The sequence below is a fragment of the Dasypus novemcinctus genome, chromosome 7 (genome assembly GCF_030445035.2).
Source record: "Dasypus novemcinctus isolate mDasNov1 chromosome 7, mDasNov1.1.hap2, whole genome shotgun sequence".
Classification (NCBI taxonomy): domain Eukaryota; kingdom Metazoa; phylum Chordata; class Mammalia; order Cingulata; family Dasypodidae; genus Dasypus; species Dasypus novemcinctus.
The window spans coordinates 87,141,914-87,165,700 of record NC_080679.1 but is presented as its reverse complement, the minus strand read 5'-3'; the positions used below and the strand labels follow the sequence as shown (position 1 = coordinate 87,165,700).

The following is a 23,787-nucleotide window of genomic DNA, read 5'->3' as shown; positions in this document are numbered from 1 at the left end:
AAGCTTGCATTATGGCCACTACATTATAATAATCAAACACATTCAAACAACTTAACATAAATAAAATGAACATAAATGAGAGTCATGAAATGCCTTTTCACATATAGGTGGGGAAATATATATTACTTAAAGGCCCAAAGCCTTCCTCGTTAAATGAATATTCATAATTTATGTACTTAGTGCATGAGAGGTTGAGCTTCTTGAAATCAATTCTATCATTTGACTCTACAAGACAAGAGGTCTTTGGTGGCTGATCACTATGAAGAGCATCTTGGGTTTGGCCAAAGACATAATCCACCAGGAAAATTAGTTATTTAAACTGAAGGCCACTGATACTAATTATGAAGCCATAATTTCCACCCTAAAGTCACGACAGCCAGCTTGGAGCCTTACAATCAATATTATGACAGAAATCTATAAAATCTTTGATTCTTTAAACTTCGATTAACAAGATTAGTTAGAAATAATATTTTTAGTGAGAACATTGCATTGATTTATTTATTTTTGTCCATTTTGCTCACCAAAAAATAACATTTCACTCAAAGACTCATAGAAAGAAAAATGCCAGGTACTCTGGGGCATAGGCATCTGATGAAATTGCTTAAAAGCTTGAGACCATGCTATTGGACTAAAATCAAGATTCCACAATTCTAGCAAAGGTGATGAGTCATGAGATTGAGAACACAAGATTGAGGGGAATGAGGACTAATCTCCTAGGACTAGATGGACTTTTCAAGAATGTGCATACTTGGGAAGCAGATTTGGCCCAATGGACAGGGCGTCCACCTACCACATAGGAGGTCCAAGGTTCAAACCCAGGGCCTCCTGACCTGTGTGATGAGCTGACCCATGCACAGCACTGATGCACGCAAGGAGTGCCGTGCCACGCAGGGGTGTCCCCCGCGTAGAGGAGCCCCCCACACAAGGAGTGCACCCCGTAAGGAGAGCGGCCCAGTGTGGAAAAAAGTGCAGCCTGCCCAGGGGTGGCGCCACACACATGGAGAGCTGACACAGCAAGATGACGCAACAAGATAAGACACAGATTCCAGGTACTGCTGACACAAACAGACACAGAAGAACACACAGCAAATGGACATAGAGAGCAGACAACTGGGGGGGTGGGGGCGGACAGGGATGGGTAGAGAAATAAATAAAAAATAAATATTAAAAAAATGCGCATACTTTAGTTGGATTATTGCTGATATTTTAACATTCTATTTTCTAGATACAAGAAATCCCTTACTCTTTTCCCTTAAGCTATCTATAATTCATAAAACATTCATCTTTTTCTCCCTTCCTAGACCCTCCAGAATTTGGAAACTCTTATATTGAATATTTTTATTTTTATGGAAAAATAACTGTTTACATAAGTTCAATCAGAATCTGCCCTCCTTGTTAACAGGACATAATTGGAGATACTGGTTATATAACCAAAAACTGAAGCTTTGATTGAAATATCATGTTTGAGAATGATGCTCATTTAATCAGCTGTGAGCAGATGCTTTTAAGAAACTAAGATTATCTTTATGAAACCAGTACTTACCAAATCCCCTTGGAAAAACCAGTCTGCTGCCTAGCTCTAGGGTTTGCAGTCATGCAGGTCAGTAAAGAAAGCTACTTTCTGGAATGCAGGTGAAATCTGGTGGTGAATTCTTGGCTTGGCTTCCTAACTCCAGAGGCTTTTACAAGTCCAACAGGAAGCTCCTTATAAAAACTACCCGCAAAGCAAACTTAAAAGAGCCTACAGGGCAAATTGCCGTTCTTGCTGCACCTGTGTAGACAATCAGGCCAACTCTAATGATCGCAGACTTATTTTATAATTAAGAATAATCTTTTTGAGGTTATCTTTGATCAAAAGAGGGGTGGCTCTAAAGAAAGTTTTTACTTCATTGGAAAACTATAGCGTGCTGCTGTGAGTTATCAGATTCTGCTCTTAATCATTGTTTGAGCTATTTTGCATGCCCTTCATAATCTGCAGAGAACTTCATGGCTGTATTACCTGTATTATGTAAATTACACTGGATCCTATGAGCTTGTGTATATTATCTGCCCTAAATGTCAGTCAGAAAACTAACTTGGCATCTTTTGTATACCAGGCCTCAAACTGACGAAAGAGGGAAACGGACTTTGGCCCAGTGGTTAGGGCGTCCGTCTACCATATGGGAGGTCCGCGGTTCAAACCCTGGGCCTCCCTGACCCGTGTGGAGCTGGCCATGCGCAGTGCTGATGCGCGCAAGGAGTGCCCTGCCACACAGGGGTGTCCCCCGCGTAGGGGAGCCCCATGCGCAAGGAGTGCACCCCGTAAGGAGAGCCGCCCAGCGCGAAAAGAAAGTGCAGCCTGCCCAGGAATGGCGCCGCCCACACTTCCTGTGCCGCTGACGACAACAGAAGCGGACAAAGGAACAAGACGCAGCAAAAAGACACAGAAAACAACCGGGGGAGGGGAGGGGAATTAAATAAATAAAAATAAATCTTTAAAAAAAAAAAAAAAACTGACGAAAGAGGGTTCATACTCCCACCCCTTTGACCTACCATAATACAGCGTTCCCTTTTTCATGCAAACCATCATCCCTTCTCTAGGAACACATGACCTGGAGTGAGCAGTTATAAATACACCTAAGGTTATAAAACAGCTTCAACACCACCTTAAATGCTCTTTCAACCGCTTACCATCAGTGTCCTTGCAAAACAGACAGGCTCTAGGTACCCCACCTACCCATGAACAATGCTGCATTTATGTTAAGAAGTCTGCCACAGTGATAAACAACCTGAGTATTTTCAGGGACCAAGTTACGGTGATTCATGATATTAGGCTCAACATGAGTTAGGTTCAAACATTTCAATGGACAGAGGCCTTTCCTTGTCATAAGGCTATAACGTTACTTTTAGAAAATATATTCCCTGCCTAGGAAATGCCTTCAATTATTTCCAGTGATGGAGGCATTCACTTTACTGGGCAGGTCATTACAACTCAAACTAAGATTTTACAATCCTCTGAAAGGTGGAGAGAACAAATGGCTTATTGAAACTTAAACTGTCTAAATTAACTGAGGAAACCAGGTTACTCGGTCTAAGGTCCTTCCACTGGCCCTTATGGCCATTGGAAGCACAGCTCTTGGGAAACAAACTTTCTCCCTATGAAGTTATCACTGGAAACCCATGTCAATTGGCTTCTAGCCTAACCCTCATCCCCAGCTTCCCCAGCAAGAGATAACTCAACACCGTAAATCTCTAATGACTTATGCAAAAGGATATCTCCAACAGGTGAGGGACACATTTCCAGATCCAAATTTCCTTCAGACACTTCACACCCTAACTTCTGGTGGTTGAGTATACTGGAAGTGACATCCATGCAAAACAATATTTAAACCATGCTGGACAGGACCATGCCAGTTACTCTTAACTTCTAATACTACAGACAAACTAGAAAGGATTCAACCTTGGGTTCATATCTCACATCTTAAAAGGGCTCCACATTCCAACACTTGGAACTGTGACCAAACTGGAGATCTTCAACTAAAGTATACTAGGACAAAATGTATGTGGCTTCGTAAGGTAAACAGCTTCCACCCAAGATCATATAACAGGACCCCATGAACTCTTACGTTCCTGTCATATTCCTTATCATAGTAGTCTTTACAATTATTCTTTACAATTATTCTTTACTTTTGACAACTTTTCCATTTTACTTAGAAAATTCTATCACCAAAAATGGTTTAAACTCTTCTTGCTTGTCTCTTTCTTCCTTCTTGCCATGGCCTTGAAAGACATTACTATTGCTTCTTTTTCCCAAGTCATTGCAAAAGGGGCGAAGCTACTGATTGTCAGATCTGCCATTATAAACCACCATCTGTACTTGATGTCAGAGCCTCAATTGTTTTTCCCACAACTAATCACTCTCACGTCCCAAAGGCCACCTTTAAAAATATCACTTGTCCTCGATCTTCTTCCCTTTCTGTTGAGTCAGGATTGCTACCACAGGAACAGATTTACCTTGCTTCACATTTGTGCCAACATCAGGAGATTCTTCATTTATATCCTAATAAAAAGATAACTGAACAGCCATTAGCTGTACACTCTGCTTCCCACATCCCTGGGTAACCTGGCAAGATGCGACAATTCCCAAATATAACAAAAATTTCAAATGGTTCACTCATATCTCCAGAGGTGTCCCTGTGATGACCTTGCCATCTCCAGCAGTGGGCTGCACCCTTCCAGGGTTTATTTTTCTTTATGGAGAAAATGAAACCTTTACTGGTTGGGCCACTCCCTGCATAAGTCATTGGAAATGCATCCCTGGACGCAGTCTTGTTCCCTTAGAAATTCCTAACAAATCTGAAACTTCACATTGGAGCCAAATGCAAATTACCTGGGGGTGTCACTGATGGTGAAAAAACCTTTTATTTGACTCTTATTGCTTGAGTTAGGAATTAACACCAATAAAAATAGATAAAAAATTTATCTATAATAGTCGTGAAAATTGCTAACTACACTGCAAAGGCTATTTCTGCACAACAAAAATCTTGCTAAAGTTATTTTAAATAATAGAATTGCACTTGACTACTTGCTGGCTGAGTAAGGAGGGGTTTATGCTGTCATCAATATCACCTGTTGTGCTTGGGTAAAGACTTCTGGGGAAGTCCAAAAGCTGTTACATGAAATAGTCAAAGAAGCCACATGGCTCAAACAAGGAGGTTCTTCCTTGAGGCCATTTATTGATCTCTTAAATTTCAGTTAGTTTGGTTGTTGGGGTCCTTAGCTCAAAAGCATACTCTGAATATTAGACATTTTACTATTGATACTAATTATAATAGTCTCCCTGGTGTACCATATCCTCTTGAAAGTTTTAACTGGTTGCACCCAGCCACCTCACCAAACGGTATCTGTGTGCCTAGAATGACAGAAGCATGAAGAGAACAAAACACCAACCACTCGACATTTGTAACCTAGACTTATTCACCTGCAAGAGCCATCAGAGCCAGCAGGTGGTAACTGAGAATAGCACTAATGACTTAAATTTTTATCTCAGCCCTCCACATAGCAAAAGGCCAGATTAAAACCAGGAAACTAATAAATAAAACCTAGTAGGCCTAACCGGAGGCACCCACGGCAAAGTCCCATGTCAGTAAAAATACTAAGTTTCTATTCTCTGTAAATGTCCAGCTCACCCGGAAAACAGAATTTAAATCAGCCAATCAGCTGTCACCAATTCCCTACTCTTGCGCCAGCTAACTTCCTCGTTGCTAAGCAACCACCCACACCAGCCATGTTAGGAATGGAGTCTGCATTAGCCAATGACATTTCCTGCCAATGTGCTCCTTATTTCTGTCTATAAAAGCCCATCACTCTTTGTTCAGTGGAATTCCTCTTTACCTCATGGTGACTGGAATTGCCCCAACTCATGAATTGATTGAATAAAACTTTTTGAGATCTAACCAAATTTTGCTCAAGTTTTTATTTTAACAGTTAATAACTGTTAAACTGTGGTAGTGAAGAATCCTGGTTGCCTCTTAGATCCCCCCATTCCCTGGCTTAATCTGCTGAACAAAACGTTTTGATTTTAATAAAAATGTACTCTAGAGGAGGAGAGCTGCCTTGAAAATTAAGACATGACCTATTATTCTAAATTAAGGATGTGCAATACTTACATTAGTAGTAAATCGATAATAGAACCACTAAAACTAGTCATGCATCCTGGTACTTAGCAACACAATCTGATACACAATTAAGTTTTTCAACTTCATCTAGTGCACATTCCAATTCCTATGAATGAAATAAGCTTCTGATTCAATTACAGCCTTTCTTTTCTTCTATTCAAACATTCTCATCCCCCTACCTCTTTCAAAAACATTCTTCCCATTTTTTTCTGCTTGTCATTTCTCAAAGTTTTTGGAGACATTACAAAACCTTAAATCACACTCTTTCCTGGGATAATAAAAATACTTTAAAATTGCCAGATGCTGTTGACTTCAGCAAGAGTAATCACAGCAAGCTGTTGAAGAGAGACTGACAATATTTTCATTAGCAGGAAGGGATTAAATGAAACCATTCTCTTCCCATCAAATCACTGAAATGCTGTAAGGATAAGAGCACAGACCTTTGGATATGGAATCCGCACGGTCTTTGGGTACTGCAGTGACTCATCAGAGTAGAAGGAGTATTCAATATGCGGAACTTCTGTGTCATTAAATTGGGCATATGCTAAAAAGGTGCCGTTTGGAGACCACCACAGAGCAGAGTAGGCACTGAAGATTTCCTCTGGAAAAAGACATAAATTGTTCTGTTACAAGAAGTAGCTGATAAATTGGCTTTGGCATTCAAAATATTATTCTCATTAGCTTTAGTAATTACAGTAGAGTTCAACTAATGAACCACTTCGCATTTGCTGTGCTTCCAAAATCAGAGTAATACAAATGAATAAAAATAAAATCTTCAAGATTATATTTAGATTGTAAAAATAAGTAACCCGTTGGACCATTTTAGAATATTTTAATGCACAATATTTAATATAAGCTCTACATTTTTTTCCTCTTTATCTTAGACTCCTTTAAATGTATGCCTCAAAACATTCTAAAAGTAAATTTCACACAGGAGGCTGATTCTTCTTTCTAATTTCCCAGTTTTCTAATATGCCAGCACACTCTCCCCAACTGGGCTCAGTTTGTACCGAGCCTGCAGGGTACTGGTGGGTGGTGTGTAGCTCAAGGCTATCAACCCAATATGGTGCCCAGAGTTTGCTACTCTTGGCACAAACAAGGTGTGGGAAAGATGGATTTAGAATGGCAAGGAGTTCCGTGAGCACCCTGCTGAGAAACAACTCCTATGCCCAGCCATAAAACTGAAGATCATCTTGGATTTATGCTCTTCTCTGGTGTTTATTCTAATAGGTAAGGGAATAGGGTCAAAGAAGGAGGCAAACGAAAGAAAAAGGTCTTGTTTTCCTGTAGATTGTTGGTCTCGTTCTCAATCCCTAACAAATGCAGCTCCCTGTTATGCTTATTGTGGAACATCTAAACATGTTCCTCTGATCTCTGTTCCTAAAATGCCAGAACTTCTTTAACCGACTGAGGATTCGAGTAGAAGGAGGTGGAGACCACTATTCATTTATGTAGATTCCTTTATGCACAAGTTTGACATGACATGACAACATGATATTAGTTAATGCCCCCACAAAACCCCATTGTACAGATGAGTAAAGTGAGGTAGACCTAAAGGCATAAGTAATTTGCCCGGGATCACATGACTAATAAGTGACAGAATCAAGAATGAACCCAGACCTATGGGATTCCAGAGTCTGTGCTTTAATACCCACGTCATACTGATACTTTCTGCCTCTATTTTAACACTTCTAGAAACTGATAACCCACTATCTGGGAAGTAACAAAGGCAGCCTACTCTCCTCTTGACTAGCGCTATGAGCAGTTAAACCTACAGCACTGAGTGACTTTTGTGCAGCAATTTATAATTTAGAAAGCACTTATTGCATCTTCACAAAGATCCCCTAATGAGTTTATTCATAGCCCCTATTACAGAGAAGACAACTAAGGCCTAGAGTCACGGAGTTAATTGGCTGAGACAAGAACTAGAACCAGGCCTTGCAATTCCAAGTCAGGGGGCTTTTCCACTCAGAACTTCTTCATCTACTGAGTTGATGGCTCATTCCCTGTAGCTGAAGGTGCAATTACGTAAAATGAATACAATTATAGGAATTTTTTGAAAAGTTACATGTAAGTACAAGTAGACGGTGGTGTTTTATGTTTTAAACTGGGTAGCTATTTGGAATATATGATGTTTTTTGCCATACTGGCAATGTCATAAAACCGGTAATATAAAACTGCTTCTCATCCCATTCAAAGCCCTGAGAATGAAGGGGCCACAGTAAAGAAGAAAGGAGAACGACACATGAAGGAGAAGATTTCCAGCCCCTTCCTGATACACGCACAGGTGCCCTCAAGGCTGTACCTTGCTCCACATCCCGTCACACCTCAGACCTTCCCGGACCCCCAGCACCTGGTGTTCTCCCCCTAAAAGGGCACTTACGCTCACTGTTAATTGTCGGTTGGCATCTTTGCCGCCTTCTCTGGGCTGAATTCCCTGAGATCAAAGTTGGGTGGCATTTGCTTTGCGTCCCCAGCACCTGGCACAGCACCTCACACATGGTGAGCACTCAATGGTGGACTGCACTGAGTTGCCACAGCCAGCCCCCGCCACCCCAGCACTAATTCTTCAGGGCATAGGGAGTGCTCCCTATTGTAGAATCACATATGTCTCTATCCTTTGTCACCCTGACTCTCACCAAATTCTGTTGCATTCTAGGTTAGGTTAATGTATTTAACTTCATGCTAAGAGATATGTGTAGTATTTTTTTTTTTAAAGAGAGAAGGTATTTTTAAAAATGAAGTAATAATTTAGAATTAGAATATCATGCATTAAAGCAAAGTGAAAACATAGGAAAAGTGAAAAGCTATTTGGACCTGGGGTGGAGTGGGGGGTTCATTAGGTTTCCTTGTGACTCCCCCTCCAAAGTCGGCACATGGCCCCATTCCTGACCTCACAGGCTTGTTCCTTCTTTGACTGATGAACCTACAGTTTCTCAAAATGTACTCTTTTTCTCGAAGTGGTCATGGCCAACGCAGAGAGAATGGCTCTTATATATGGAGAAACAGGCGTGCTCTTTTCTAAGTATGGATCATTTGTAAATACACAAAAGCCAACTGAAGGGATTTCCCTGTGGGTACTGAAGTGGATTTTTAGAGCAAGGCTGACACTGGAGCTGGGAAGCCGTTCTTTTGCATGTGAATGGCTTAGTCAGCGGCGCACAAAGTGAGATCCCTCCAACCACTATCTCCCTTAGAAAGGAAGTTAGTGTCAGCTGTTAACTTAGAGACATCCACTGATCTGGAAGCAGGGTCACAGCTTCCGGGCGGGGGGAGCTTTACTCAGTTCTCTTCTGTGATTCTGGAGGCTGTGTTCTGCTGTACAACGTGGGCCAAAGATTCTTCTAATCTCTAAGTGACTATTAGTAAAATCCATTGTAAGTTTTAGTCAAATACTTATTGCTGGGCCATGTGAATTTACTTATTCTAACTCGATTTTTTTAGTTATAATGCTATGTGTTAAAATTCAGCTTAACTGAATAATAACACATAGCTTTATGTGTTTTATGACCAAAAATTAAGTCATGAAGAAAAATTTTTTTAACTATGAAGAATAATAGAATGAAATAAGGATGAGTCTTTCTAGTAAGTATGAGGCAACCTTACGAAATGTTGGAACAACCTCAAAATGCAGTTTACCTTGGCAGCTATAGACGTGAAAAATGTTTTTCTAATATTTCCTAAAACTCTATCCCAAAAGTAAGGGTATTTCTTTAAAAGTTTTGTAAGTTAATTTTGTTTTTTACTCATTTTTTCCTTGGCCTTTCTAATTATGTTTTTCTTCTTTAAAAACAGGAAATTATGATTTGCTCAAGTTCAAATGCACACAAATCGTCTTGAAACAGGCATTTTCTTCTCCTGTATTTCTCCACCTCTGGACAATATTTTGTCATCTTTTGGAATGTTGTGGGAGTACGTGCTTTCCTTAGTAACTTCTGGGTTAGGAAAACGTGGTTGGAAAAACATCTGATACTAATCTGGTTGCTTTTATGGGCCAGTAAAGAAGAAAAGCTACTTATATAGAAAGACCTTTTGTAGCACAAAAAAAACAAAGACAAGAGTTTTGTGAAACAATGAAGATATAAGCAGCAATAGCTACTGCTAAGAGTTTCTTGATTTATGAGCCACCTGGTGTGGTGAATTGTAAAAAAAATTTGATTCTTTTAAAAGGCAGCTTATTTTCAACACCATTGGATTTCTTCACTTTAAAAGAAATTTTGTTTTTAAATAATAGATTTTTTTATTTGAAAAAGTTTTAAAAATTTCTACCTTCGTAAACCCAGTCTGTTATTCCATTATATATTACGTCTTCTTGACCAGTCCAAGTGATCCTGCGACTTGGTAAATTTGGTTCATTTTTAACATAAACATCATTTTTCCAAACGTATGCCTAGAAAGATGGAGAAAAAAAAAAGGATTGATGTCATAATAACATGTTATAATTTATTCTGGAGTTTTTAAAAACACTTATCAATAACTGTGTCCTAAAAATTTTTTTTTGGTATGCAAGTATAGTTATTATCATAGATTAGGTATTCAATTTGAGCAAGATGAAGTCCTATTTACTCCCTTGGTCACATTCCAAAATTACAAGTATATAATCTATAACCCCTAAATAACCCTAAAAACATTCTTAATATGTTAAAAAAAAAAAAAGGAACTCACATCTACCACTATTTGGATGCTAACAGGTGTGGCAAAACCTAGAAGACTGACCACTTTTATAATGTGATGTATGCTTGAGCATTTCTTTGTTTTGGGGGGTGGGGAAGGGCAAAGTAGAGGGAGCACAGTTGCATGATGGGAAGAAGTTCAACTGCAGATAAACATCTGTCTTCCTGTTTGGATTCCTTTGAACTTCTAACATTCTCCCAGCAATGTAGAACATGAAAATATATCTGCTGTGACCTAGACAGTCACAGGACTAGTGGAAGGCAGGTGTGATTCTTAAGAAGACCTAAGTAGAGATAATTAAGACATGAGACACATTTTCCCAGTGAAAAAACAATTCCTTTGTAAGTAGACCAGAAACTTTCAGAAGTTGTATTTACTGTATTAAACTAATAATATATTATCTTAGGTGATAACACTATAATATCTAGTGAAGTATTAACCTCCTCAAATGATAGCCTGGTATCAGGATTAGTAGTGTTCACATTTGAAATATTTTTCTGACAACAAGAAAGACTCACTAACCAATTTATGACCCTTTGGTGACCACGCGATCCACTGTGTGTTGTTTGGAATTCTTTCATCTGTAATCAGTTGACTTGGAAAAAAAAGATAAAAAGGAAATGTTGCCAGAAGTATAAATCACAGTGAGATTTTCTTTTTTTTTTATTACACCAGAAAAGCCTAACAGATTTTATGGGGAAGTCACTGACCTTTTATTTAAATCATATATGTCATATGAAGCTGTGTAGGAATGCCTCCATTGCTACAAAAGAGAAAAGACATTTCAGGCTTCCATGGTTCTTGATAGTTTGGCCACTTGCTATAGTAGCTCAAGAGGAGATATCAGGTAATATATCACTGTATAATTCTCAAAAATTATCATATGCTAAAATTCCCTGTGTAGGTTTTTGGAATTAGGAAGTATCTTAGAAACCATTAGTATAAACTCCTGTGGACTGCATCTATAATCTAGCTCTGGCATCACTTCCTCCAAGAAGCTGTCCCAGGGCCCCCAGAGGGCTGAAGTGCACTTTCTGTGCACAGATTATTCTTAACTTTGACTATAGTATGTTAAGATCACCTGTTTGGGAAAAAAAAAATGCACATTTTTACTTTTCATCCATTATGCTGGAAAATATTTAAAAGATCTGTAATTCTATTGCCGGTGGTGATAGTGAAAATGGTTACTTTTGTACATTGCTGATGAAAATGTGACGTTATAGATTTTTTTGAAAGTCACCTGGAAATATATATTAAAATGAAAATATAAATACCATCAGTATTTTAAACATTTCAAGAAGGTAAAAAGTGAAAAACAAACTAAATCCAAAGAAATTAAAAGAAAAATGATAAAGATAAGAGTAATCAAATAGAAAACATAGAGAAAAACCAAGTCTCTGAAAAGATTAAAAATTGCAAATATAGCAAAAAAAGAGGCACAAATGACTATTTTCAGAAATGAAAAATGGAACATCATGAGAAATAATTTATAAATACTGAGGTAAGAAAAAAAAAGGAAAATCTGAATAGTTCTAAATCAAATAAACAAATTGAATCCATAAATAAAGCTCTTTGGAGTAAAAAAAAAAAAAAAGAAACGCCAATCCCAAATAATTTTACAAGTAAACTCTCCCAAATATTTAAGGATGAAATAACACCAATCTTAAACAATTCCAGAGAGTCAGGCATACACCTGGTACCAAATCTTACAAGGACATTATTAAAAGAAAAAGTGCAGGTTATTCTCTCCCATGAATATAAATTTAAAAACAAATTTTAAACAAAATGTTAGCAAATGAAATCCAATAACATATCAAAAGGATATAAAAAAATAACATATCAAAACATATCCAAGTTGGATTTATTTATGCAAGGACGATTTACCATTTTGATCAATCCATGTAATTCACTATAAAAATAAAGGAAGAAAATATAATTGTCTCAAAGGCTGAAGAGACGCATTTAGTAAAATTCAATACCCATTCATGATTTCTTAAAAATCTTAGCAAATAAGAGGTAGAAGGTAACTCACCTAATCTTATAAAGAGCATTTCAAAAAATAAAACAAAATATCATCCCAGTTAATGGTGCAATATTAAAAGCGTCTTGCCTGATACTGAGACACAGATGATAGAAGGTTGTTGAGTATTACCCCTTCTCTTTGACATTGTACTAGAGGTTCTAGCCAGTACAATAGGGCAAAAAAACGAAATTTTTTTAAAAATTAGGAAGGTGTGATTATTCATAGATGATATGAATGTGAATATATGGAAGGAAAAACCTACAGACTGCTAACATCAATAAGTGAATTTATAAAGATCTCTAGATCCTAGATCAATAAACAAAAATCAGTTGTATTTCTCTGTAGCAAAAACAATGAAAAAATAAAAAATTTTAAATGATGCTATCACAATAAAAAATTATGCATATCTATCTATCTATCTATCTATCTATCTATCTATCTATCTATCTATCTATCTGTCATCTACAAATCACACCCATAGAGACTGACAAATTTATGGATCAAAAGACATAACATTGTAAAGCTGTCGCTTCTCTCCAAATTAACTTATAGATTCAATACAATTCCAATCAAAATCTTATGCTTCAACTTAGATGGAAATACAATGGTACAATAATAGAGGTAGATCTTGAAGGAAAAGAATAAAATGGAGGATTTATACAGTCAGATTCTGAAGAATTATTTTACAGATATGGTAATTATTACAGGAGGTTTTGGCATATCTTAAGCAAATAGAGTAGTGAAACAGAATAGAGAGTTCAGAAACAGACAAACACACTTTAGGTCACCTTATTTATGACAAAAGTGAAACATCTTTTAAAATGGTGGTAGATCAACTCAATGTCCATATCCTTTACCTCAGAACTGACAAAAAAATTCCTAAATGATCAAAAGCAATAAAACTTCTTGAAGATAACATATGAGAAATATCTTCATGACCTTGGAGTGGAGAAGATTTCTTAAACAGGACACAAAAAGCACTAACTATAAAGGTGAAAAAGTGATAAATTGGGCATGATTAAACTTAAGAATTTCTATTCATCAAAAGCCCTATTAAGAGAATGAAAAGGCAACACACAAAGTGGTAGAAGATAATAGCAATGCATATAACTAATGAAGGACTTATATCCAAAATATATAAATCCATAAGAAAAAGAAAAATTCAAGAGAAAAATAGGTAAATATTTGACTTCTTACTTCACTAAAGAGGATTCCAAATGACCAATGAACATATGACCAGGTGCTCAACAGGGAAATTCAAAGGAAAACCACAATGATATAGCATTATATACTTGACAGAATGGCTAAACTTAAAAACAAACTAACAAATTTACAATACAAACTATTAGCAAGGATATGGAAAGATGAAATTCTCATATGCTGCTAGTGAAAGTATAATTTGGAGTGCTCACTTAAAAACTATAAGGCAGTATATATATATATATATTTACTTTTTTTTTTCCCCTTCCCCTACCCCACCCTGTAGTTTTTGCCATCTGTGTCCATTTGCTGTGTGATCTTCTGTATCTATTCCCCTTTTTGTCTTCTCTTCTCGTCTTTCTTCTCAGGATTCACCAGGATTCGATCCTCTGGACCTCTGATGTGGAGAGAGTTTCCCCGTCAATTACACCACCTCAGTTCCTGATCTCTACTGCACTTCACCTTGACTCTTCCCTTCGTCTCTCTTTTCTTGCATTATCTTCTTGCTGTGTGACTCACTTGCATAGGCACTGATTCACGGTGTGGGCACTCAGCTCACTGGCTTGCTGCGTGGGCACTGGCACACCACATAGGCACTGGCACTTGGCTCACCACAAGGGCACTCGCACAAGTACGCAGCTTGCCATGTGGGCACTCAGCTAACCACATGGGCATGCTTTCTCTTTTTTCTTTTTCACCAGGAGGCTCCAGGGATCAAACCTGGGTCCTCCCATATGGTAGGCAGAGGCCCTATCACTTGAGCCATAGCTGCTTCCCAAGGCAGTATTTATTAAAGCTAAACACATATATACACTCTATGATCCTTCAATTTCATTCCTAAGTTTATGGCCAAAATAAATGTGTACATACATGCACCAAAAGATATATATAAGAATATTCACAGCAGCATTATTTCTAATAGCTCCAAACTAGAAGTAAGTCTATCAGCAGTGTCTATCAGCAGTGATACTGATAATACATTTTGGTATGTTTACATGACAGAGTAGGTGTAGAGTAATGAAAAATAATTAATTAGTTATGAACTACACCAAGTTGATTCTTCCAAGCACCATTTTGAGCAAAAGAAGCCAGGTGCAAAATGGAACATATGCATGATTCCATGTAGATACACCTCATAAACAAACAAAGGTAGTCTATGGTTATAGAAATTGATGTAATTGTTACCTTTGGAGGGGAGTAATGACTAAATAAGGGCTCTAGTTATGGGATTTGTTATGTTTTACATCTGCATGTAGGTTCACTTTACAAAAATTCATAGAATTATACACTTAAAACTTGTGTATGTTTCACTAATAATTAGGACCTAAGTTTATTGCACCACTGTTCACAGTAGAAAAAAAGTGACTGACCATTATTAGAAATGGATGAATAAATTACAGTATACCTACACCATAGAATATTAGAAAGTTATTAAAAATGAGAGGGAGTAGATGTGGCTCAAGTGGTTGACTGACTGCTTCCCATATGGTAGGTCCCGGGTTTGATCCCCGGTGCCTCCTAAAAAACAAACAACAAATAAACAAATGAAAATAAACAACTCAGGAGAGTTGAGGTGGCTTAGTGATTGAGTGTCGGCTTCCTACATAAGAGATCTGGGCTTACTCAATCCTTGGCCCCGGCGCCTCAAGAAATAGACAAAAAGCAAATGAGACTACACCACATGATTGAAGGGAGTTCCACGAAGTATTGCTGAGTGAGAAAAGCAATTTACTGAAAAATGTGTTAAATATGATTCATTTTCATAGAACAAACAATAAATTGGAAAGAACCTCTTTAGATTCTCATAGGATTATAGGGATAGAGAGTGAAATATAAAATATGGAGAGAATATAACAAGATCCTTAATATAGGATACCTGGGGAAAAAGCAGGATTAGGAGTAGTGAATCAAGAAAAAAGTGAAAAAAGACTGATGATAAAAAAAGTATGTGTATGATGACATATTTGCATTTATGAAAAATTATGTTTATGTACAGTTAATATATATAATAAGATTATTTTTGATTATTTATCCATATCTGTCTTCTATACCATAAACCTAGGGGTATTATATGTCTTTTTAATCTTTAAGTACCTAGAGTCTGGTCTAGTGCATGCCACAATATGTGCTTAATGGTTAAGAAACAAACCAAATTTTAAAAAATCAAATTTTAACAGTAAGTATGAACTAGATGAAATAGGTAGCCCAAAAACATCCAGCTGTAAAATAGCAGAGTTGGGACACAAAGCCAGGAATCCCAATCTTGAGGAATACTTCCCACTTATTTTTCTCACCCTCCTACCCTCTCATGTCAACAACTATTTATTAAGTCTCACTTTTTGCAAGTTATAAATTCCTTTCCTGATTCCTGGATTATTTTGAAAAACCTCATCCTTGTTTCTGGGCAACCTCTGAGTATAATACTGGTTATATGCAAAAGGCAAGGTATAGGCTAAAAATATTAGTACATTTAAGAAGAACTGAGATCATTTTAGGAGGACAGATCCATCATGGGTTGTAAAAAGAAACTCGAGATATTTGGTGTGTTTACTTCATCTTCTGAAACAGACTCATCAGTTGATTTAGTCTATAAACACTGGCAGCCAGCATACATCAGGTATTATGGATGAGCTACGGTTCCTTTCCTTAAGGAGCTCATAGGTGGTGGGGGATATAGGCAAGTAAACTGGAACAAAAAAAATTGCAATAGGAGGTGCCAAAGAACATGATGGAGGCAGGAGTCATAAATTAGACTTTGGGGAGGAAGAGAAAGCACATGGGAAAGGTGATTCTTGAGCTGAGTTTCGGTGGCAGAGGACTGCCACCCGAGAGTGGGTAAAGAGCATTGTGGCAGGCAGAAGCAGGGAGCACAGCCAAAAGGACGATCGTGTTTAGGATTGCAAGCTTTGGAGTCCTATAACCTGAATACAAGCCCCCACTGTGTAATATCAGGCAGCTTTTTAAAAATGTTCTCTTCAGGGAAATAGGGATGATAGCAACAACAATCTCAGATGCCCAGGAATGAAGTGCTTTGTCAGGTTCAAGAACATTGTAAACACATAATAGACAGTAAAGCCATTATTATTATCATTATCACTAGAGCATCCAGCAGTGGGTGGAGATGCTAGGAAAGCATCTATACTAGACTGTAGGGTACTTACTCACTTGTTCCCTTATTCACTCACTCACTCACTCAGTCATTTATTTGTAGCCACAACTTAGAAGTAATAACTGACCATTCCAGATATACCTCCTCAGTCATGGAGAAGTCATTTGGAAGCATCTAAAGAACACTGGACAGTAGACTAAGGAAATATAATGAAATTAGACTTTCTTTTTGTTCTAGATGTGTCTTTTTGAGAGTTGATTAGCCAACACTTTTATAAAGTACAGAATATGTTATTGGATACTCTGGAAAGTCAAAAGGAAAATGCAAGATATCATTCTCTAATTTCAATAATCTTAAAATTTAATGCTTTGCAATAAAACATGTCTTCATGTTGAGCATCTGCTATGTGGCATTGTTCTAGTGCTAGGAGTGCAGCAGTGACTCAAATACAGGTAAATCCAAGATCTCTATTCTTTTGAAGTTTAAAAGGCATTAAAAAAATAAAGAAGTAAATAACATGATCCCAAAAAATATTATGAAAAACTGAAATAGGCTAATGTGATAGAATGACTGGTAGACGTGTGGACCACGTAGAGAGTCAGGGGACAATACTAGACACAGTGATGCAAGGAAACCTGGTTTTGATTCAAGTTAAAAAATGGAGAGCCATGCACAGATCAGGGCAGAAGGTTCCGGGAGAAAGCAATCATAAACACTTTGGTCCTAACGTGGCCAATGCTTGATGCTTGAGAAAAAAAAAAAAAGCCATGCACTTGGAGTAGGGATTCTCAACCTTTGAGACACTGAATTATCTGGGGAGCCCTTACCTTTACCTGTGCTGGGGGCCACCCATAGCTATGAAGAGTTAGTTGATTTGGAGTGGGTTGTAGCCATTTATATTTTTTAAAACCTTTCCCAAGTGAGTCTAAGGTGGAGGAACTTTCCCAGGTGGGGGATGGGGGAGCCCTGGTCAAACATGGTAAGGGGAGGAGAGAGTGGTAGGAGATGTGTTCAGAGGGGCAGGCCCAGCACACAAATCTCTAAGGATGCCATGATTAGAATCTGTGTTTTCTTCAAAGTGTAACGGAAAGCCATTGGAGGGTTAAGCATAGGAGTGACATAATCTAACTTAGGTTATACACAAGGATCACCTTGGGTGCTCCCTGGAATATAGATGACAGGAAGGAGGGGACCAAGTAAAAACAACAAAAGTGGTTAAAAATACAGGTAAGTTCCAGTGGTTGTCCAATCAAGATCTACCAGATGAAATATATCTATAGGTACACATCAAATGGCACGTGTCAAACCTGCCTGCGAGGTAAATTGAGCTGGGATTTACCTTTTTGTTTACACCTTAACATTGCAGTCCTCATATCTTAAAGCATTTAACATGGCCACAATTATACAGTGCTTCTCAACCTGGTTGTTCATTAGAATCATCTACAGAATTAAAAAAAAAAAAAGTACTGATATCCCCAGAGACCTCAATTTGCCAGTCTGGGATTGGACCTTGGCCCTGGTAATTTTTAAAAGCTTCTCAAGTAATTTTAATCTACAGGCAGCAATAAGAACCACTGAATTAAACACACAGTCCATTAATTGGTTACAGAGGTGTTAAAGTTGGCATAGAGGGAGCAGATGTGGCTCAAGTGGCTGAGCTCCCACATGGGAGGTCTTGGGTTCCGACCCTGGAGCCTCCTGAAAAACAAACAAACAAACAAACAAACACAAGCAAAACAAATGGAAAAAACTCAGGGAAGCCAATGCGGCTCCGTGGTTGAGCACCAGCTTCCCACATACAAGGTCCTGGGTTCGATACCCAGGCCCCAGTAACTTAAAAAAAAAAAAGGGCATAAAATTCTGGTTTGGTTACAGTTGATAGGTTTAGTAGGACATAGAGAGGCTTCTCGTTCAGGAAACCCAGCACAGCAAATCCAGAGTAAATATTATGATTGATGGTTACCATCCAGAGCTGGTAAATGGAGGCAGGAATAGCTTGCTTGGCCTGAGTACAGGCAGTATGGCGAATGAGATAAGGCCATTCAATATTATTTATCCTGGAAAAAAATAATCAAAGGTCGGAGTCCCCAGTTTTGTTTTCCATTTCCAATGCAGACTATCTCTACAGATTGTTAATCTTTCCTACATTTCTCAAATCCTCCTGTACTTGGAAACTGTGGTTAAACTTACATAAAACTAAAGAACTGCAATTAAAGCTATTGGTGATTTGCATCTGTCCTAAATACGAAGATCATGTGTGGTTATGATGTACTGTCTCCTGAATGTGTGAGAATCAGAGGTTGGCCTGGGTTCCTGGAGGAAGCTGAGAACTTTCTGGAGGGTGTTGTTATACCAGTGTGGTGCTGCTCTCTGCTGAATGGGCATATATGGTGGTACCCAAAGGCAGAAAGGTGGTCTGCATCACCCAGCAGAGCCTCTTCTGGAAGGTGGGAAGTTTAACTCTTTCTAAAACAAGTACTTATTGAGGGTCTTACTGTAGGTAAAGTTGAGACAAAGGAAATAAGGGGTTGTATCACTGATGTACAAGTCAGACATATAAACTTATTTTTAAATTATATTATAAAAGGATATTACAAATTTATTTTATTAACATATTTTCAGTGTGTATAATATATTAATTATGCTTTTTAGAATTTTAAAGCACCAAAACTGAATTTCTTTAAACATATTCTTTGGTCTTGTCTTTCAATAATGAAAATAGCCATTCCCCCTTTTGATGCTGAATTGAAGAATTTTTAGTGCTTATCATATTACTTAGTTATCAATCTTAAATATCTATAGGCTTGAAATCAGTTATAAAATAACACACTTATAGGATGTCACCATGAGAGAACATTTATGTTACCTTCACATAGTTGTACTCTAAGAGAATAAACTGGCCATCAGGTGATACTGAATAATCATTTATAGAATGTCCAAATTCATCCTGTTAACCAAGTAGAAAACAAAGAGAAACGATTCAATTCAGCTGACATCTTTGAGTACTTACCAGGTGGAGGGGACTGTTCTAGACCTGGGGCTCGTGCTGTGGCAGCTCACAGTCTAGGGGACATGGCACATTCACCCACACAAGTGACCAAGAGGCCAGGGGGATGGTGCTCAGTGCTGGAGAGCCAGGAAGGAAAGGGTTAATTCCAACTGAGCAAAGATGTCCCTAAGGGTGGGGAGCAGGAGCAGAGAGAGGGCATTTGCAACAGCGGGGAGAGTATGAGCAGAAACCCAGATGTGCAAGGGTGTGCGTGTTTAGAAGACAGCTAACCTGAATACAAAATAGCGTGTGTTGGACAAAGTGGCAAAGGAAAATCACCTGGGAGATAAATGTAAGAAGTGGAACATGTGGAAGTGATAGGTTCAGATCTGTCTTTTACAAAAAATATGGTAACACCAGAAAATGGTGACATAGTGGCTAAAATAAGAGGGGAGTTGCATTAGCTCTGAACTTGGGCAATGAGCTGTTCTGGTCCACAGAATTAGAGTGAGGCACACAGAGCACTCAGTACCACAAGATTAAATGAGGCCTTGAAATTAAGACTACACACTGGAAATGGAAATCTGAGAGACTTGTGACGATGCAGAAGGGGACTCACTAGGGTTTTTGTTGAGAAGTTAATCATAGGGGCTGACAGAGAAGGAGTCACAGATGATTCTGAAGTTTCTGGCTTGAGTGACTTGGAGAAGAACACTGTTTACTAAGATTGGGAATAGGATGCTTTTCGTTTGCTGGGAGAGGGGAGGGAAGATAATGAGTTTAGTTTGGGAAACTGAATTTAAAATGCCTGTGGGCCAACCATGTGCAAGAACCAGCAGGCTATTGAAATAGAAGTTTAGATCTTGGGAGGAGGATAGTGTCAAAAGTGCGTGTTTGAGAATCAAAGCCATAAAGGAGAGGGCAGTGCTGTGGGAGGGGATGAAATTCATCTTCCAAGAGCATGCTGAGTGAGAAGAGAGAAGGTCGAGTGAAGACAGAGCCTTGAGGGGCACTTACATTTCAGAGTGTGGGCAGAGGAGGAGGAATCATCAAAGGAGACTTAAGTTAGCCAAGGCAGGGAGCATTTCAAGAAGCAGAGAAAGATCCACTGTGTCATATGCTGCAGAAAGAGTCCAACAGGATGAGAAACGATAGAAGTCATGATTTGAAAGGTTATGGAAAAAAAATCCCCAGTATTCCCCCAAAGCATGATTAATTATGTGATGAAACATACAAATGTACTGTTCTCCAAGAAAATGGAGCTGTTTCCATACTCAGCATTGAATCGCAAGATATTATTTTCTTGTTTGTAGAGATACTCATGATCTGAAGAAAGAAAATGGCCAGGTCAATATTACAAGTTGATATTAAACATCTTCATAAACTAAAGACCATGTAATAAAAATTTAGAAATTTAGGTTCACAAAAATACTAAATGACATTTCTAAATTGGAAAAACACTAAGTGAAGACCATTACATTTATTTTCCATCATTCATTTATTCTAGCATACATTTACTTTTCCATCATTGTTGTCAAGGTTTCAATTCACATTTAAACATTCTAAATTACATATCAAAGAAATACTAAGCTCAATTTCTGTCTTCTTTCTCTTCACATCCTTACACAGAGAAAATTGCTCTCCCATAAGGTCCTACAGCACAAGGATTATATCTTCCCAGGTCCCTAAAGTTCTCCATGACATAACTTGAAGGAATATAAGCATAAAAATCCCACTCTCCACCAAAATCCTTACCTGAAAACCACCGTAAGGAGTAGAACTTCACTCTAAAAGTATTTTTTAAATAATCATCTAAAGTGTAAGTTCTGCGACTGTCAGTTGTAGCATCATCTGATGGTAAAAAAAAAAAAAAAAAAGAGCCAAGTGTTCAGAAAGATGGAATAACCTAAGTTTCAGATAAAATAAATCAAGTGGATTTCTATAATACACTGTTAAGGTTGAATTGAGTCCCCCCAAAAGATATATTGAAGTCCTAATCCCCGGTACTGCAGAATGTGACCTCTTTTGAAAAAATGGTCATATCAGATGGAAGTTAGACAAGATACAATGGAATAGGGCAGGCCCTTAACCCAGTATGACTGGCTCCATGTACGAAGGGGAGAGAGGAGGCACAGACGGACACTCAGAGAGATGGCCAGGTGATGATGGCGGCAGAGATTGAATTATGCCACAGGCAAAGGAATGCCAAGGATTGCTGGCCACCACCAGAAGCCAGGAGAAAGGCGAGGAACAGATTTGGCCTTACAGACTTCAGAGAGAGCATGATTTTGGATTCCTAGCCTCCAGAACTAGGTGATAATGTGCTTCTGTTGTCTGAAGCCAACCAGCTTGTGGTACTCCATTAGAGCAGCCCTTGGTAACTAAGACATATACTCTGGTCACAGAATGAAGAAATCCACTCACAAAATGCAAGACACACTTAAAAGAGTTCAGACTGGATGGAAAGAATGAAACTGCATTTAACTCTTAAAGCATGTGTGAGTGGAAGTGTGTTTCATTTTTCATTGTGCTCTATCAGTGCTCCATTAGTGAGCTTCAGGGTGAAGGGCTAGACCAGCAGTGAGGAACAGAGATAGAACATGAGCATTTCCTAGTAGCCACTTCAAACATTTTTTGCGAAGGTAAAATTCACTTTAATATTTAATTTAGCCCAATAAACATTTTATTTGTTTTGATAATAAACAAAACATTGTCGTTCCAAAATTTAGTCAATATTTTAAAAGTTATGATATCTTTCATGATCTTTCTTTCATCCTGTCTTTGAAACCCAATATGTAGTTTTCACTTACAGTATATCTCAATTTGACTAGTCACATTGCATTTCAAGTCAGTCCCACAAGTGGCCAGAGGCTACTGTAGTAGGTGGCACAGTGTAAGAACATGCTTTTTTGTGGCCCGGATGTCCATTCTAATCCCTGAGGAGCTCTGTACAGGCCCCTAAAACATGTTGATCACACAGTTCAGGGATCTTTGTCTCTATCATTGTTTTTCCTTGAAATTGATAGAAGTTTTCATGAAACCCTTTCCTTGGATTCTGTGACACATCAGTTCTCTCTCTTACTCTGACCATTATTTTTCACTCAATTTTTCTCCACTGATCTCTAAGGCAGAAAGCCTTCTACTTTCTGCTCTTCTCTCTCTTCATTCTTCCCTCCTGAGAACTCCAGAGAATGTGACTTCTCTGGCTTCAGGAGTATTTTCCATTTGAATAACTGACAAAATTTGTATTCAACCCCAGCTCACCACATCTCACACTCACATACCCCTACTGTGTTGCACTTAGTTTCCTTGTGCCTTTTAGACAATCTAAGTCTAAACTTACATTGTCTAAAGTAATTGCCTTCCATCCAAAACAGGAATTTGTGTGGTTCTATATTCTGTGACTGGTGACCCAAAGCAAAGTCTGATATTCATTTTAACGTCTTCTTCCATCCTCACCCCCATCTAATCAATCCTGTCGATTCTTCCTATAGAGTCTTCCTCTGTACCACCAGTGGAATGACTTTTCTAAAATGCCACTTGCATCTTAATGATTTTTTTCTCAAAAGCTTGCAGTGATTCTCTGTTGCCTACAGGAAAGTTGCAAGCTCCTTAGCCTGGCATTCAAGACCCTCCACAGTCTGGCATGAGACTCTTCCCAGACTCATTTCTGCTCTCTCCACATGAACCTTCTAATACAGGACCACTGATCTGCCCATCATCCTAAAAGATCTTGGGCTTTTGTGCCTTTGCTCTTTGTCCTGTGCCACTTCCCCTTTGCAACGTCTTCAACTACTTCTCTGACTGTCCCAATCCTCCACCTTCCAAATCTCACTTCTTTGGAGAAGATGTCTTTAACCACTCCTCCTCTGATTTGGCCTGGACGACACACTACTCCCCTGGGTCTTGCCATTTACTGACTTGTGTTGATAATTTTCCATGCCTGTCCATCTGGTCTCCTCAGCTAGGCTTTGTTTTCTTTGAAAATAGGGACTTATATATTTTTGCATCAACCTTAGTATCTAGCACAATTCTATGCCACAGTAGACACTCAACAGAAATATTTTTGATGATTGACATAAGGTATCATATTATGAGCCTAATCAAACTGAAGTGATTCCTCTTCCCCGATCTC

General features: G+C 38.3%; 1 protein-coding gene across 2 annotated transcripts in view; it reads right to left on the bottom strand.

Annotated features, from left to right (window-relative positions):
* Positions 1-23,787, bottom strand: part of DPP4 (dipeptidyl peptidase 4) — an 84,410-nt gene that overhangs the window by 40,064 nt on the left and 20,559 nt on the right. For both annotated transcript variants that reach the window (XM_058300753.2, XM_058300754.2), the window contains exons 3-9: positions 21,408-21,503; positions 20,887-20,978; positions 19,530-19,610; positions 11,042-11,094; positions 10,854-10,926; positions 9,927-10,047; positions 6,098-6,258 (exon numbers count right to left, since the gene is read on the bottom strand). In XM_058300753.2, the coding sequence (XP_058156736.1) occupies positions 6,098-6,258; positions 9,927-10,047; positions 10,854-10,926; positions 11,042-11,094; positions 19,530-19,610; positions 20,887-20,978; positions 21,408-21,503 (677 nt within the window). The remainder of the gene's footprint in view (positions 1-6,097; positions 6,259-9,926; positions 10,048-10,853; positions 10,927-11,041; positions 11,095-19,529; positions 19,611-20,886; positions 20,979-21,407; positions 21,504-23,787) is intronic.